Genomic DNA, 18,319 nt, shown 5'->3' with positions numbered 1-18,319 from the left:
TTGAACAAGAAAAAAACAACAGTGCTATGTATTAAGTTATGGTGCCTTCAAGGTATTTTTTCCAACCCCCACAATTCTATTTTCAGTCTACCGAGTACTGTATTTTCTGTTGTGGGAAGTGCCTTAGCATGCTCAAAAGAATAAAACCACAGGTTTTAAATGCCGAGTAAACCAGCTAGGATTCTAAGGAAGACACTCGCTTGGGCGATGAGCCCTTATTTTAAGGTGGTGGAGAAAAAAATGAACTGCCTGTCAAACCATCCAGCTAAAGCTCCCACTCCTGACTTCAAAAGAAACGGAGGATGAGGAAAACCTTAAATCCAAATCTAATCCCTTCCCTCAAATATGGGCAGTGAAAGCTAAGAGTGGCAGCGAGCCTCTTGCAGAAGAGGAAAAGAAAATAAATGCACCACAGAAAAATAAACTTATTGCTCAGGTAATAACTGGTCTTCTCATGGACGGCTGCCTTAAGTCACTCCAAATTTCTTGTCTCCATCTTCTGGCAAGACATCTGTTCATCCACAAGTTTTGAAATGTCAAGGATCGGAATTCTTTTGGAATGGAGAACATACAGCACTCGTATTAAACATCTGGCCAAGCTTCAGGCTTCATCACTAGCTTCTATGACTGTTTCTCCTCTGGTGCAGGGAGAAGGAAATCAAATTCAGCAGGGACCGAGAACTCTTAAAAGAAAACTCTGTCGAAGGCTGGCTTACTAAAACATCACTCATGCACAACTGAACTGTCGTCATTATTTTTTTATATCCACTGGCAAGCAAATAGGCCACGATGCCTATGGGATGAAGATAATTTATGACAACATTCTGAGCAGATGAACAAAGCTGTTCCAACTGCGCATAAGTAATACTAGAAAGAGATGACTTGGTTCCCACAAAGAACAAAGTGAAAAAAGATCAAGAATTGGATACAAAGCAGAAGATGATTCAATGCGGCACAGCCAGGTCTGATGTACTGCTAAGTGGCTTGGAATTTCTGGTCATGAAGAAGAGTAAGGAAGAGAGAAAATAGTGGGCATCTCCTTCTGGTCCCAAAAGCACCCCTACAGACAGGGCTAAGGAAATTCAGATATGGAAAGCCAGCTAACGACTGGAGCGGGCTCCATAACTCTGCCGCTATTTGTAAAGGCTGCCCGAAATGAGAAGCAGTGGAGGAGAAGCAGCTGAGACCCGAGTAGCACGCGCACCACTCATCTCCATGCCTTGAGTTTTTCCCTGAAAACGAGCATTCAGAAATGCTGGCCACCCTGGAATAGAATTCACTTAAAAGCTAACATAGGATCATAAAGTAATTTCTCTTTACAGAGACTTTAGCATCAGAAATACTGTATTGACAAAAGCAATGCCAAGGGTAAATGCCAAACTGAAAATTCTATCTGAAATATTTAGATGGTTTGTTTTTAATATTTCGGCTTTTCTGCAATACCTCTTCTGACTCATTTGGAGGTGTCTGGGTATCAGCAACCTCTTCTAACTCTTCTTCAGCTACATATTCTTGTTGCTCAATTACTTGCTGTTCACTATAATGATCTTCATCCTGAAAGAAATAATAATCTTCATCCTGAAAGAAATGCACAAGGAAGCCTTTCTTTTAAACTAATTTTTGTTTCTAAATATGTAACTGCTTATTTATTCAGTAGGGACTCATATATATGCAATCTTCTCAACCTGTTTGCCCTGATTAACAGACTGGAAAGAGGTCACAAACTTCCATTCAGGTAGTCCTTGATTTACGACCATTTAATGACTATTCAAACTTACGACGGTGCTGAAAAAAGTGACTTGCAACCAGTTTTTGCGCTTATGGCTGCTGCAGCATTCCCCATGGTCACAGGGTCAAAATTCAGGAACTTGGCAACTGGCATGTATTTCCTATGGTTGCAGCATTCCAGGGTCACGTGATTGCCGTTTGCAACCTTCCCAGCCAGCTTCCAACAAGCAAAATCAATGGGGAACAGTGATTCACTTAACCGCCACAGCAAAAAAGGTCATAAAATCAGGTGCGGTCTCATGATGCCTCGCTTAATGACCGCACCACTTAACAATGAATTTTACGTCCCGATTGTGGTCATAAGTCAAGGACTACCTGTACTTCTGCTGGTTTTCTATCTCCAGCATCTTAAATCCACCTTAAACACAGTGTTTATCAATGAATCAGGATTTAAATGCTAATTAGCAAATGGTGCTTAACGGAAAATGTAATTAATACTATGACAACAACTTTATACCTAGTTGCAACTAAAACTTACCTAGGATAAGAAGTTGAAATCTACATGATTATAAACAGTTTATGAAGGGTGAAATACAACACCACTTCCATGTTTAAATAACTGAGATCTAGGTCTACACTAATCCCAAACAGCACATTTAAAATTATATCCATGTAACGTAGCTATTTACTTTTTGCATCAATAGTTAATTTAGAAGGTAAAAACCACTAAGATTTTAATACATGAAACTAACATTACTATAATTACTGCAGTTTTTTAAAAACGTGAGCTCGGAAAAATTACATCTACTTATTTAAAGCATATTTATCCTATTCCAGCAAAAAAATAAATAAAAATTAACTTCTCCCAGAGCAGCTCACATGGCATGATGATGTGACAGCTTATATTAATTCCTTTAAAATGTAGGATTTTTCAGATTTTAATTAAGCATCTGACTAATTTGAGAGTAATACAAATACCTTTATTTTCCATGAAATATACTTTCCCACTTACTATGTTTTATGCATCTAAGAGTAACATGCAGCATTTTATTAGGTGATTTACACGTAAGATTTAAAGCAAAGATAAAGGATCAGTAAATCCACTGACATCTGCTTGGATTTTTTAATTGAGAAATACTTCTAATAAATGGCAATAAATCTATTCTCATTTCAACTCAGAGCACTCTATGCAGCAAATCACTGAAACTGAAACAAATTATATATGTGGCATGTTCTAAAGTAACCTCAAATCTCTTTATTCAGGTTTAGACAGTTCTCAATTACAAAAAAAAGGGAGGGTGGAAATGAGTGAGCAGAACATCAATCACTTTGGAATATTAGCACCTTAAAGATGTCTTTAGCAGGTCAATAATCTTTTCACCTTCGAAGGACTTTATCAGATCTTGTCTAAAGCCTGGATAAAAGCTTTTGCATTAAGTACTTCTAACAATTGGCACTGTGTCTCCACCACACAAAGCTGTTTTCTTCCTTAAGGATACTATCTTCAAGGTCATGATTCTCAACTGCCTTCCAGAATGACAAAAAAGCATTACCTACAGCCAAACAAGCTGTCAACACAAACTTTGTCACAGCTTAGATAAAGAAACTGGCAGACAGTGATAATAGGTCTAATTTTGCTCTGGTCCCAAGGGAGGTAAACAGATTTCAAATCAGTCTAAAACCCTAAGCATCTGCAGCAATGTTATCTCAAAAACAAAAATAGAAAAAAAAACTCACTGGAAATTCATCTAGAGGTTCATTGATTTCAAGATCCAGCACTTCATCATTATAATTCTCTTCTTCACCCTGATCTTCCCCATAGTCTATTTGGTCTTCTGTCAACTCAGCCTCCTGGCCTTCATACTGTCCTTCTGAATACTCCTCTGCGTACTCTTCAGGCACATCTGATTTGTCATAACCAATTTCGTCTTCCCCTTGTTCGTACTCCGAGTCTTGTTCAATTGATGGGTCATTAGCATTGTCTGAGAGCTCAAAGGATGTAACTATGCTAGATGTAGCATTAAGACTCATAGTGACATCTTGAGTACTACAACACAAAAAAAATGCTTTTAATTTAAATCAACACGTTAATACTAAGCGCATGGATTTAGCATGGAATGCAACAGTCTCCACATTAACTAGAAAAAAATTATTTTATGCATCAATTTGACCTCATGCCACAAACTCATAATATGCATACTGTTGTTCACCAATTGTGGGCTATTTGTCCAAAGGGATCAAACCAACCATATGTTCTAACAGGTCAGCCTGGCAAGAAGTACAGGGTAACTGAACAAGCTGCAGTTTTAAATCCCAGGCTAACAAATGCACACCAAAGGAGATTGGCATCTGCTTAGTGCAAAATTAGTTACCCATTATACTTGCTATATTAATACTGCCAAGCACCGATGTTTTGGATTTTTAAATTACTGTAATGAAATATTTTTTAAAAGGGTATGCTTGAATATACTTCGATATGCAGGAATTTGCATTTAGTCCTTATAAGCATCAATATCTCCAATGAATTGTGTCCTCAATAGGTCCTATCTAAAATCTGAGGACCAATTACAAGTTTTCTGATGAAAATTTCCATAAAAACCTATCAACTCAGCCAATTAAAAAAGAATTCCTGTTTTTTGTCCAATAAAACACACCAACTTTCCATGCATGAAGTAATAATTATCCGTAAGATTCTTTTTACTCTCTCTCCAAAAAATATAGTTTGTTTGTTTGTTTGATATCCTGTCTGCTCTTGGGGCATAAGGAGCGCTCTCACCTTCATTTATTTTTCCCCACCACTACAACCCGGTGAGATAGGTTGGGATGAGAGTGATTGGTTCAAAGTCACCCAGCGAGTTGCCATGGCTGAGGAGGGAATTAAACTTGGATCTTCCCAACGCCAGTTCAAGTTGTTAATCACAAAAAACATGGCATGTGAAAGTCATAGAAATGAACAAATTAGAAGGTAATAATAGCTAGACAAGTTTCAGAGATGCAGCTCTCTCCTGGGTGTAAAGTTGGTGAGACCAGAATTCGGCTGTTACACTGAGTTGTGCCTGTGAGCCACCTCTGAGCAAGCTGAGTCCTGAATAAAGAGCTCAGTGTCAGAACTATATTGTTGTTACGTGGCCTTCTGAAATATAAATAGTTTCATAAGGGGTTTGCTATTATTTTAATTAGCAGTTCCGCTTTGTCAAGAAACTCTTAGCATAGGTAGAACTGGTTAAAGACAGTTAAAACTCAAAACTTCCTATAAAATATCGGACTGAACTACTATGCAAATGAGAAAGAAGTGAGAACAGTGCTTTGGTTTAATGTGTCAGGCAACACTTCTGATAGAACTAATTTCAATCACATTGATCTACATTGCTTTTCTGTATGAATATACATATTTCAGTATGCTCACTTGATTGTATAACAGGAGAAAATAATGCTTCACAAAGATTCTAAGTGTTCTGATACAACAGTTTTGAAACCCACTTAAATAAAATTGTACTGCCACAACTGCTTAAGACTCAAAGCACTCAGAAGGAAAACTTAGAGCACTTCAGGCAAAACTCTTAAACCAACACTCAAAGAAAAATCCTGCAGGGGCTCACTGGTTGAATTACAGGTAGTCCTCGACTTACAACCATTCGTTTAGTGGCCATTCAAAGTTACAACAGCGCTGGAAAAAGTGACTTGTGGACGGTCTTTGCACTTATGACTGTCACAGCACCCTCGCGGTCATGTGATCAAAATTCAGGCACTTGGCAACTGGCATGTATTTATGATGGCTGCAGAGTCCTGGGGTCACATGATCACCATTTGCAACCTTCCCAGCTGGCTTCTGATAAGCAAAGTCAATGAGGAAAGCCAGATTCGCTTAACAACCACATGATTCACTTAACAACCGCGGCAAAAAGTCATGAGATCGGGTGTGACTCACTTAACAACCACCTCACTTAGCAACAGAAGTTCCCGTCTCAGTTGTAGTTGTAAGTCGAGGACTACCTGTATCTTATTTCCCTCCATCCACAGGTAAATGGGAAAAGATGTATATTCAGGATGGTGAAAACACAAAATATACTGACAATGTACCCAAGGTATTTAACACTGCCATTCAATTAGAAAAACAAATTTATTGTACAAATTTATTCTTAATGCAAATGAATAGAACTGCAGCTACAGTCCTAATACTTACATCACAGAAAAGTTATATAATTAGAATTTCTCATTAAAATAGCTATTCCTTAGGAATTCCTAGAAGCAATAAAATTTTTGATGAGTTTACCACAGCTCTGAAAGAATGCATCTGGGAAATTGGGTCTTATCCTACCATTATTTTCTGGTTCAACACCCAGCCAAAAATGAGTGGAATTCCTACTCACATACTTGCACAGAAACAACGATGTCCATGTATCACTTTCACTGCCTCAAATGTTAATACTTCTTATCCCTAATAGAACATTACATGCTATTCTAGCATCAGAATACAAATAACTAATCTGAATGTACTGATCTGGAAAACAAGTTGCATTACTTGGCTTAAACAGCAAAACACAAACCTGTAATGTTGATCTTCTTCATTATCACTTTGCAGAAGATCATCGTTCAGTTCTTCATCTGACATATCTGACTGAGTCTAAAATTGAAAAACAAAACCCTTGAAATACATAATGTACAGGAGAGCAACAGTAATTGTATAAGGTATATTCAGAAAGCAGCAGGCTCATTAGTAGTTTGACTTGACAGAACTGAACACCAAAAAATAAAAAAGAAGCCATGGGGAAAAAATACCAACAGCAACAGGCAGCAAAAAATTCAAAAATGTCTCATCACAGTATAGCATATATAAACACCGTGTTTGATGCTGAAGTTACAAACAATCTATTAAACATCAACAAATTTAAATATATAACCTTGGAACAATAAACTGAATTCTTCTGAGGTGGAGAAAAGCATTTTAACAAGTGTTGGGACATATATACAAGTTCTGTTGTTTTCAACAGCTTCATCCTAATGGCTATTAACTGGGAAGAAATGAGAAAGATTTAGGGAGGCACAAGAGTGAGGAAACTGGAAAGAGCTTGGAGAACAGCAATGAACCTGCTAAGAGTCTTACACTGCTCTGAATTATTTCTAATTTGCTAATTATGTTAAGGGGGGGGGGACAGCTCCCAAAGAAACTGCATAAACTAAAATATCAGAGGAAGCAAGAATACTAAACTTAGAGACGGAATTAAACATTTAAGTGTAATTTAAGCCAAAATAGAACCCATGATTATTCTAAAGCAAACAAATGTCATTTTAAAAACCCTAAATAATTGTTGATGCGTTTAAATTAATTTGATTGAACTGATTTTAGAAGCTTGTGAGGGATCACACGTTCCCTTGATTTTCTCTTCGAAGGTCAGATAAGTCTCTAATCTTGAAAGAGGAAATCTGACACCAGATTCCTCCTCTTGCCTCCCCCTCAATTACTTCTTTCTGAGATCTGGAAACAATAATTCCCAGAGGGGATCTGTGGTGAGTAGACAAGATAAAAGCTGTCCTGGATCCAACGATCTCTTCACTCAGCCTACCTCACAGACTTGTTGCTGTTGTGGGAAAAAAACAGGTTTTGTACTGTACTTAGATATAAATTAATAAAAATGAATTGATAAACAAACAGGAAGGGCAGTACTTTCATTTTGCTGGAATACACCAAAAGAGCATTTGGAGTTCTTTATTGGAACAGCAGGAGACAGATGACTGTAAACAGTCAAGAGCTGCACCAAAGTGGTTTAACTACAAAGTAAAGTAGTCAAATTAGTTTTTCCCATATATGCAAGCATATACTTTAAACAAGGTCCTTATTTACCTTTTTGCCAGTCAACAAATCTTCTCCTAGCAAGTCATCATCTAATTCACTAGAAGAAAAAGAGATACAATAGTCAATTCTTCAAAACAGTAGCAAAAATGCAGCAGTTCATATGTCGGTATCATTGTACTTTACCCAAAATATAGTTGAGGATCTCAACAGCAATGCAGACTGAAAAGAGGGTAACCTCATTTTTCAGATAATGAGCAACTCCCATTTCTGTACTTAAGTCAACTAAAGCAGAAAAACAGAATTGCTAAATGTAAACTTAGAATTCTGAATAATTCCAAAGGAAGGCACAGTTTCCACTTCAACAGCACAATAATTTGCTCTGAATTCTCTGAAATCTTTTCTCCCACTAATAACCAATGAAGCTGAAGTGTAGTAAGTTAAAAGAAAGGGCCTTGATGTGCAACTTTAGCAGAGTCTAATTCAAAAGTGTGGTTCGTTTAAATTCTTTACAAGACAAGCTACTTCCTACAGCATAAACCTTCTTAATGAAAAAAAATGTAAACTTGTTCTGCATAAAGACAGTTATAAACATCAGCCTACTTTGGGCACATTATGCAAAGACCCAGCTCTCTGGATAAGGCTCTAAAGCTGAGAAAGGTAGAAGGAAAGAGAAGAGGATGCCAAGCAACAAGGTGGACAGACTCAGTTAAGTGACAATGAATGCACCGTTGGGAGACCTGAAAGACAATGTTAGGGGCAGATTGTCAGGGAGAAAATCTATCTATGTGGTCACTAAGAGTTGACACTGACCTGATGGCACAAAATCAATCAAATATCAGCCAATAGAAGACTGTTAAACTTTAATTAACCGTCCAGGGTTAATTTGATCTGAGAGTGCGGGGTATTTCCATCAGTCCCTTGCCATGGTCAGATTACTCACTGGTTATCACAGAATTAACAAGCATCATGGACTTCCATATAGAGGAAGGACCTACTTAGTCAGTCCACTCCAGTTGTCTAATGGAACCTTTCAGTTACCAAGGGGTATCTGGGGAGTTTCCCAAAATTCTGGTGGCTAGTTCTGGAATAAGAGGTTGGCAGCAGTGCTTGATGGGATTGTTGCTGAGTCACCTCTCTCTAGTCACCAATCCATGGGAGTACCTTGTTTTTTTGAGGAGCTCCAGGAAATGGAGTAACAGAAGAGACACCTATAACAATCCTGGTGTAAGATGAAGAATGAGCATGATCATACACAGGCAAGACCTCAAAGTTGATCCTATGCTGTGATGCTAAGAGAAGCAAAACAAGTTTACTTTTCTCCTCTTATTTCATCCATGGAAAACCACCCAGCAACATTGTTTACAGTGACTCAGTCCGTTTTAAAGAAGACTGAGCCAGAAGATTGTTAGCTGGGCCACTGTGAGAAATTTAACCTTTTGTAATGCTCTGAAGATCTGGCTGTTCCTCCAGGCATTTGGGTCAGAAGGTTAGGCGAGCTCTGTTGGTTAAATTTGTTTTTTTATATAAATTGGGATTATTGTTTTAATCTTGGATGTTTGGATTGAGGAATTGTTGTTTTAATTTATATGCTGCCCTGAGTCACTGCTTTGAAATGGGAAGCATAAACAAACAAACAAATCCATCTGTCAGAATTATTTAGGATCAGTATGAACTTGTGGATCCCGATGAAACAGACATGGTCCTCTGTGATACTAACTTTGCCACCAATGGATTAGATCTCTGTCCTACTTGGTTACTGAAGGTGGCCAGGGAGGTGTTAGGAAGCTGGGTAGGGACAGTAGTAAATGTACCCTTAAGTGAAGAGGTGGTGCCTCTCTCCTATATGTTCAACAACTAAATAAAACCACTGGGAGAGGTCAACAGAGTTGTAGAGTATAATCTATAAAATGATGGCATCCAGTTCTATTGCTCCTTACTATCCAATTCCAAGAAAGCAATCCAAGTACCCTTGGATGTGGCCTAAATATATACTTTTATTAATTTACTAAAGCAACTTGATGCCATCCAGTTGTGTAAGGACTACAATTCTCAGAATCCCAGGCTATGCTTAGTGATACTTCTTGGAACACCCAAAACATCTGGAGGATATCAAATTGGGGAGGGATGCTGTAAAATATTATCAGCTGTTTATGATTTCACAAAACAGCATAAAACCAAAGCAAGGCAAGGAACAGAAAATGTACCTGTTACATTAGGAGACTTATAATATACACTGCTCTAAAATGTCTGTAGGATAATCCTAATCTCATTTAAAAATAGCACTGAGGAGAGACTTAAAGCCCTGCCTATCCAAAAGGCCATGGCACAAGTCAATGCTTTTCTCTGCTTGAATCCTTTTTTATGCAGAAAAAGTTCAAAATAGCCCATTTTTTAAAATGTGCAGAAAAGAGTATTATTGTACTGAGTGTCCAAAAAAAACACATAACTATAATAGAAACAGAGCTAGGCTTTATGAACCATTCATTCCTGCTACTAGTATTCCAAAACAATGACAAATGTAAATTTGAATGTAAGCAAGTTAAGGGATGGATTCCTAAACCAAGATGAGATAAACTATGTCTCATAGAATCTCTTAACAGAATTATTTGATTCCAATGGATAAATTTAGAAGTCAGTTGTAAACCAGCTGCAAAAGCAAGCATTGCCTGATCATTATATTATATTATAGTAAAATCGTGATTTTAATTAATGATTGGGGGGTATTTAGTAAACCTAAAGGCCTGTTAAATCTGAAAAGTACTTTTGTAGATGCATAAAACTTCCATCTGGGGCCAGTTTATCTGAGGGAACGCCCATCTTCAATAGCATCTCCCCACCCAGTAAGACTGGACAGACTGGGCAAGTTTGTCATCTATCAGGCCCTAGGAAGCGCATTCTCTCTGTTGCAGCACCCAGGCTTTATAAGAGTACCCCTCCAGAGATCCATAGGATGGTGGAGAGATCTACTCTGATGGTATTCTGAAAGTTGTTGAAAACTTGGCTTTGCTCCCAAGCTTGGGGGTAGGGTGGCTACTGACCCCCATCACTTTTTCTTTGGAGTGTTGTTTGTTCCTTCCTTTCATGATCTTCTTTTTGTTCTTTTGCTTTTTATCTTATCAAGTAAGCTGCTCAGAGTCATCTGAAGTCAGGTGGCCTCTAAATTCAGTACAAATAACATGAAATCTGTCACATCTTTTACACATAGGTAAAAGTACACCTTGGCCTCCTGGTTCATTTAAGCTGGGGGGTGGGACACCTGTGCAACCCCACATAACCCAACTCTAAAGTGCCCCGCTGCATTGCAAGCGGAGGGTGAAAGAGATGCTTGTGTTTGAGCAAAGTGTTAGGGAAGAGCACAAAGGGTGCCCCTTTCTTTTAATATCCTTCCTTTCATTCCACTTCTTGCTGCTGGGGGAATAATATGTTCACTGCTGGGGGAATAATATATTCCCAGAGTACAGTTTTCTCGCAGCCACGCATAGCCAAAGGCACCAATCTGCCTTCTTGGCCACTGCCCGGAAACTGGCAGAAAAGGTAGCAAATCACGATCACGTGACCGCAGGACACTGAAGCTTCTCATAAATGCAAGCCAGCTGCCAAGTGCCCGAATTGCGATCATGTGACTGCGGGGTGGTGCAACGGTTTACGACGGTCATAAATGCGAGTACAGGTCGTAAAGCACGTTTTCTGAGGCTATCATAACTTCAGACCGTTGTTAAACGAACAGTCATTAAGTGAGGACAACCTGTAGAAGCCCAATAACTACAAGGAAATAGACTCAAAGTGTGCAATCAGCCCCTTCTTCACCAAGCCCCTGATCTTCCCCATCCTATCACTGCTAATGTCACAGTACAGCATATGCCACTGGCCCACCCACCTCAGTGACCTTCCCAGAAATATCAGTAAAATCTCAGTTAACCCGACTTTGTCCGATATTTCAAATTTTGTCCACTGCATCCAATTTGTCCACTGAATTAAGGTCCATTAAATCCATGTTTCAATGTACAATGACATTTCATAATATACTTGTTCATGTCTTCAGGCTCTAAACCAGAGGCGGAGGGCAGAGACAACACCACAACATACATAAGATCTGCTGAGCTTCCTCATCTTGACTTTCACAGACTTTCTTTACCCACTGATTCCAACAGACAGGCTTACTTAAAAAAATATTCATTGGTGCTAGTGAGCGTGTGTTACATAGAGGAGTACAAATGCAAGTATGAATACATATATATGCATAACTAGGTACAAATGGGTATATGTTTAGATAGGTGGAAAAAAATGTAGCATACTGCTCACTTTTTATTTAGCGCCATGCACTCCCCCATGTATTCCACAGCAAAACGTAACCCTGATTAAGGAAAGAAGTCCCTGCTCACTGCCCTCTCTTCATGGCAGGCATACACTTCCCCAAAACTGAGTGTCAGATATACACACGGTAGATAGATAAACTCATTAATGTCTGTATTTGTACATTTTCAAATCCCTGTAAATCAGAATGTGAGAGAGTGAAACCAAATGACATACAGTATAAGATATCTCAGCGTAAAAGAAAAAAAGAGGCTTACCTATCCCATTCTTCGTCTCCAGTTCTTCTTCTCCAAGACCTTTCTGCACCAGGCTTATGATGATCAAAGTCATCATCTATAAACAGAAGACATTTAAGGATTTGCACAACATGAAACAAATGCTTGGATTCTAAGACAACAGTACTGATATCCTTCTTAGGAATCATGCTGTGTTTCTGCACTGTCCTTCTAGGAGAACAACATTTTTTAAAATTGCTTTTTTTTTTAAAGCAAGATTAGAGATACTGCTGGGCACCATCATAAATAAATCCATGTTCTTGTAAGAAAGTTGCACTAATGAAGAACAAATGCTACAGATTGGCATGTGCAACATAAACAAAATGCAGAACAATCTAAGGGGAGGTAACAGCAATTATTGTACCCACTCCCCATTTAAAACAGTTCTGGCTTCTCCCCCCCACCCCACATGGCACAGCAAAGGGCTTTAGGTTTTCTCCCTCACTGATCACAAAGGGAAAGAAAACTGGTATATGCAAATGGAAATAGAATGGTTTTAGATAAGTCTGATCAAGCACAACACTTTACTGACTTTTACAGTTTTTTTATTTCTACATTTTATAACTTAACTAAAAAAACGTATGGTATAATGCCCCATAAACATCACTCCTGGTCATTCCAAACTGCCTCACGACGCCACTGGCTTCTCGGCTCAGATGTTAAAATAGGCCTGTTTTAATTGCTTAAAACAAATCAGTTAACTATCTCTAGACCTACAAGTGTTTTTATGGCATCAACCCAAATTCATACAGGACTCTGGCTATCCAACAACTCTGGACCAGACCTGACTCTTCAGGGGAAAGGTAAGTAATTTGCTGCCATCTGCATAACTGACTATAATACTCATAAACCTATCCAATGTAGCCAATTATTAGAAATTATGTGAACTGTAGTCCAAAACACCCTAGGCTGCCTACCCCTGATTTAGGAATAGAAATTCCTTTTTAAAATTCTAACATCTATTGGCAGCTCTGGGTTAATTACACAGCACTGATGGGCATTCACAAAATAGAGTTTCAAACAGTATTTTCAGGTACGTGTATTGTCTAGATGATCTTCACTAAAAAGCCTGAACAAGTACTATTTGCCTAATTATCATTTAGAAATCCCTTTTACACTACAATCCTATATACAAAATCAAGCTAAATCTCAGCAAGATGGAGACTCGGTTTATCCAGAAGTCTCTTGAATTAAGGATAATTCCATCTTCAGGCTGTGACAGAGCTGCAGTTACAATCTCCTGGAAGAAGCTGATGGAAGAACGGGGCTTTTTTCTGGACTCATAACTCCAGCTGGAGAGCTGGTGGAGACCACAGCCAGGAGACCCTTTGCCTAGCAATAGTTTCTGAAACAGGATATTCTGGTGACTATCACTCATGCTCTCTTCATATTGCAGTTACTTTATTAGTTCCTATGAAGTCTGCTCAGAAACTGCAACTGCTTCAAATTGAAGCATCCTAAATGTTGATGGGGCCAGTGCTAGTTTAACAAAATTTTCCCCATCTTGCAGGCGCTGCACTGGATATCATTAAACTTCTGAGTACAATTCTACACGCTGGTCATTGCTTGTAAAGCCCTTTATGGCTTGGGGGTCTTTGTTTTTTACAGAACGGTCTCCTGAAGCAGAATCTCCCTGGCCTGTGCATTTTATTGAGGAAAGTGTGCTGATATGTAAGGAAAGTGCCTCTTTCTACCAATGGCTGAGGTGATGGCAGCACAAAACAAGTTTCTCTATGGCTGCCTCGACCCTTTGGAATTCTTCCTTCCTTTCTCTCTGGAATTTGAACGGCTCCTTCATCGGTTTCTGAAAACAGAACTTTGGCCTTCAAGGTAAAGGTAATAAGAATACTGGTTCCTATATTGTCTGGTAATTATAGTTTACTGCTTTGGGCTGCCCAAAGTCTAGCGAAATGGGCGGCATACAAAAAATGTGAAATAAGTATGTTTACTGAAATCTAAGTTACACACTGCTCAGGAATAATTAGGGCATTAGGCATCTTAATTTTAAGCATTTTAAGATAGATCACTTCTTGTACTATTAAATACTCATTTTATGCACGTGGAATTTATGCAGTGGCTTCTGTAGTGGCTTCTTTAGTAACAGTGCATTGGAATATATACTTAACCAATAGATTTACAGATTCACGGAGACTCTTACCAATGCTTCTGTTTCATGGCTTTTACTTCCAAAAAGAGAAAGGAAGGGAGGAACATGATATGCCAGTTTACTTTAACCCGATGTCTTCCAAGTATGCTGAACTACCACTCTCATCACTTTTATTAAGGAAATGAATAGAGTGAAGTGTTTTGCTCTCTCTTCTGATAGTGAAACCTCCAAACTTCCCAATGAAGCTGAATGGTGGCAAACTGACAATAGGCAAGAGGAAAGTTTTCTTTTTACTACAGAATGCACTTCCTTCTGACCGGGTGATACCACAAACATGGTCAGCTGTAAGAGGCTGGACAAATTCATGGAGGATAAAGCTACTAATGGCTATTAGCCCTGACAGTAATATTCCACCTTCCGTTTTGAAGGCAACGTATCTGTAAGCATTAGTTGCTGGAGAACAAAAACAAATATATGAAGACAGAATAGTGAGTTTCAAGTATCCTCTCTTATCTTCCTACTACACTATCTCCTATACTGTATCTTACAGTAAGATCCCAAAGTACCTTATATCAGCTGAGAAGCAGGATTAATTAATTAAAGTATGTGTTTCTAGAAGAATTCAGGCAGCAGGTCTGGAAGCAATTTAGACTGCTAGAAGACAGGCCTTCCAAATTCAAGCTATATCTCATTTTATTTTATCAAATTTGTCACGGCCAATCTCCTCCCACCAGTGGGACTCTGGGCAGTATATTTTGACGTTTATATGGCAGAATTATACTTTAGTCTTGGCAGGTGGGCTAAAAAAATTTCCTGGGGTGTGTATCAGATGTTTGCCCCTCCACCAGAAGCAAGTATACCTGGTATTTGGTTCTCTTATTTTATTAGGCGCATCTGGAATCCCAAAAGCCAACAACAGATTGAGAGCTCAGGACAGCCATCCAGCAACGTATGCATCTCTTGTCAGAGAAGCCTTTCCAAGTACGTGTCCCCCTTCTTCCTTATACAATACGAAGCTACAAGAGCACTAGACACTATGCATCATAATATGAAGACCCTTACAAAAGAAAAGTGGCTTTTCTACATTTATACGAAAACAGGTTATCTATTTAGAATACAAATTGTGAACGTAAGTGGGGGCATTCCATAGATCGCATCAGTTCCTCATCTAGGTAACTGTATAGGCAGTAATTATATATTAAATCCAAAAAAGGAAGATGCAAAACCCAAAGGTCCATGTGGCCCAGCTCTGCGTACATAATGTAACACCTGTAATGTTGATATTGATACTAGTTTTCCTCTCTTAGGACTTGGCTACTAAAATGTCACTCTAGGTACAGTAGTGTTGTTATTTATAGATTTTATATTAGGGCTGGTTATTTTAGTATGCATTTGTAATTGCTATTAAATTTATGTTTCTAATTTATACTGTTAAGAACCAGGGGCTAACTGTATTGGGACATGAATTAATTATCATTATAATAAGACCTGGAACACATATCTCTGCTATAGGATAGCCCTCTTCAGAACCAATCCTATTCCTTTTTCTTATTCATAACAGGCAACAAAAAAAATGTCATGAATGTCTGTGGAAGTGAGGGTATAAAGATGTGGGGAATTCAAATTTCTTCTCCAAAAGTGAAACTTTCTCCCACCAGTCCAAAAGGTTTAACTGGGATGTAAAGGTTAAGCCACGGGGGCGTGGTGGCTCAGTGGTTAAGACGCCAGGCTTGTCGACTGGAAGGTTGCAAGTTTGGCAGTTCGAGACCCAAGCGCCATGTGACAGAGTGAGCTCCCACACTTGCCCCAGCTCTTGCCAGCCTAGCAATTCGAAAGCATGCAAATGCAACTAGATAAATAGGTTCCGCTTTGGCGGGAAGGCAACAGCGTTCTGTGACTGTCATGCTGGCCGCGTGACCACGGAAGTGTCTGCGGACAATGTGGCTCTTCGGCCATGAAACGCAGATGAGCATCACTCCCTAGTGTCGGACACGACTAAACGGGAACCTTTACCTTACCTTTAGAGGTTAAGCAAAGAACATACCCTAGCAACAGACCAAGTTTGGATATATAAAGTCCAAATAAAAGAAGTTGATAGAAAAGACTATTGCTTCAGACTGTAACATGTTGTCAAACAGAGTAGAAATACTAGCTGAGATATATAGTCTGATCTAAAATAAGACACAGCTATGTTTTCTTAAGCTTTATAGTGGAAGTGTATTTTCCCTGAAGAAATACTATGTTTCATGAAGGACTGTTTTGTTTTGTTTTAATTCAAGTGAATTTACAGCTATTATATTAATTCTGTGTATGCTCAGGTCAGCAACACAGCCCTATCCTATATCCTTTATTAACAATATTGTACTGGAAAGGAGGCTAAGCTGACAAATATAGAGGCAATCCCAGATGAGTAAATACACTTTTCAGCAAATTTGAACTGAGATTCCTTGGGATTAGGCCAAACACTTCAACCACTACATCATTGTGGCTCTTCCCACATGATGAGTCTTGCTTGTAGACACAAACAAAATGTTTAATTTGAATTATTTTTCACTTTTGTTACAACACAAAAGTTTGGGAGTTTTATATACAACATAAGTAATGAAATCACAACTATCAAGTTGAAAACATTACAAGAACACTGAATTACAGGCTCCCGAGCCAAACATATCAAAGAAATTCTGATTTACAAAACTAGGCAGGAGAAGAGCAATATCCAAGAAAGCATATGAAAAATTCAGACTTAAAGTGTAACAAGCTTTTACTCGTGACATCTGTGAAGTATTTAAATACGTAAGACGTATGGCAAGGATACACTGATATAAGGAGCATGTCCAGAACCAAGCCAAGACTGAGACAGATCAAAGGTAAGAAAGGAGTATGAGCTGAATGTGAATATTTTAAAAGCAAGGAATAAACTGCTAGGCTCAACTTATATACCTTTTTCAAAATCCAGGAAGTTAATGTCATTCAGGATTGCAAGAACCTTTGCAATGAACATAGCCTCTTACTCCTGTACTAATTAAGACCCTTTGCAGCAGTAGCATACACAAATGTCAACCATCACATCTGGATGTATCTAATAAATACATAAGAACGGGTGGGAGGAAAGCAAATCCCTCAAAAGAACAAGGTCAAATGGAAGGAGAGAGGAAATAAAAGCGGGACACAGTAACACTGCCGCCATAAACGTTGTATTCTATCTCTGACGTCCTATGCCTCTATTTCGCTTTTATTACCCCCAAATAACGCCCCCCCCACCTCAGGCCCTCCAAGAACTGCCCCCAAACCGGTGGCACCTTTTCCTTTCCACCCCCAAGAAACACTTTCAGGTACCCCCCTATTCTTCCCGCTTCCTCTCTCATCCAAGCGCCCCAAAGCCCTGGAAACCCTCCTCAGGCGCCCCTCAATCCAGCGCCCCCCCCGCAGGACACGCCTGTCTAGCCCAGCGGGGCTTCTTGCGAGTAAATACCCACGCAGGCGGCGCAAACAGCAGCATCGCCCGTAGCCCACCAGATCCATGACATCAGCCGCCTCTCCCCGCCGCCACCCGTCCGTTTCCGGGGCGCTTCCTCCCCACCCCCCCAGGCGCGTCCACCACCCGGCTGGGGCCCGCGGCTTTCCCCGCGCGGCAGCCGCACCCCCTCGGCCTCGGGAGGACGAGAAAGGACACCGCACCTGCTCCTGCTCCTCCCAGGGCGGCTGCCATGGCGTCGGATCTTGTCAGGCCGCGGCGTGAAAAGCCTGCAACCCTCCTACCTCTCCCGACGCCGGGAGCTGCTCTCCTCGGGGGCCGTCCGCCAGCCGCGGAGCGTAAAGCTAGCACAACATGGCGGCCGGCTGCCGAGGGGAACGCCGCTGGAAGCGCCGCGTTGTAGTCTGGGATACTGGAAGACCAGCTGTTCCGCACCGGAGCGGAAGATGGTGGACTCAGCGGATTGGCCAACCTGCCGCATTGGAGACAGGGCGAGGGCTAAGCGGGAGTGCGTTGCGGGGACGCCACGGATTCTATGCGCCTGCGCTAAACCCAGGAAAACGGGCTTCTCTTTCCCTTGTCTTTATGGTCATACTGACAAAAAAACCAAAACCCTGGATTGCCAG

General features: G+C 39.9%; 1 protein-coding gene across 4 annotated transcripts in view; it reads right to left on the bottom strand.

The window, feature by feature from the left end:
* Positions 1–18,090, bottom strand: part of RBM33 (RNA binding motif protein 33) — an 84,311-nt gene extending 66,221 nt beyond the window's left edge. For 3 of the 4 annotated variants that reach the window (XM_063303375.1, XM_063303376.1, XM_063303378.1), the window contains exons 1-6: positions 17,897–18,090; positions 12,094–12,169; positions 7,571–7,619; positions 6,276–6,352; positions 3,466–3,775; positions 1,444–1,578 (exon numbers count right to left, since the gene is read on the bottom strand). In XM_063303375.1, coding sequence (XP_063159445.1) covers positions 1,444–1,578; positions 3,466–3,775; positions 6,276–6,352; positions 7,571–7,619; positions 12,094–12,169; positions 17,897–17,927 — 678 coding nt within the window. In that variant the 5' untranslated portion in view covers positions 17,928–18,090. The remainder of the gene's footprint in view (positions 1–1,443; positions 1,579–3,465; positions 3,776–6,275; positions 6,353–7,570; positions 7,620–12,093; positions 12,170–17,896) is intronic. The other variant, XM_063303377.1, reaches the window with a different exon arrangement.
* Between the last annotated feature and the right edge of the window lie 229 nt (positions 18,091–18,319).

Source organism: Candoia aspera, chromosome 4 (assembly GCF_035149785.1).
Source record: "Candoia aspera isolate rCanAsp1 chromosome 4, rCanAsp1.hap2, whole genome shotgun sequence".
NCBI classification, from domain to species: domain Eukaryota; kingdom Metazoa; phylum Chordata; class Lepidosauria; order Squamata; family Boidae; genus Candoia; species Candoia aspera.
This window is presented reverse-complemented; position numbering and strand designations above follow the sequence as displayed.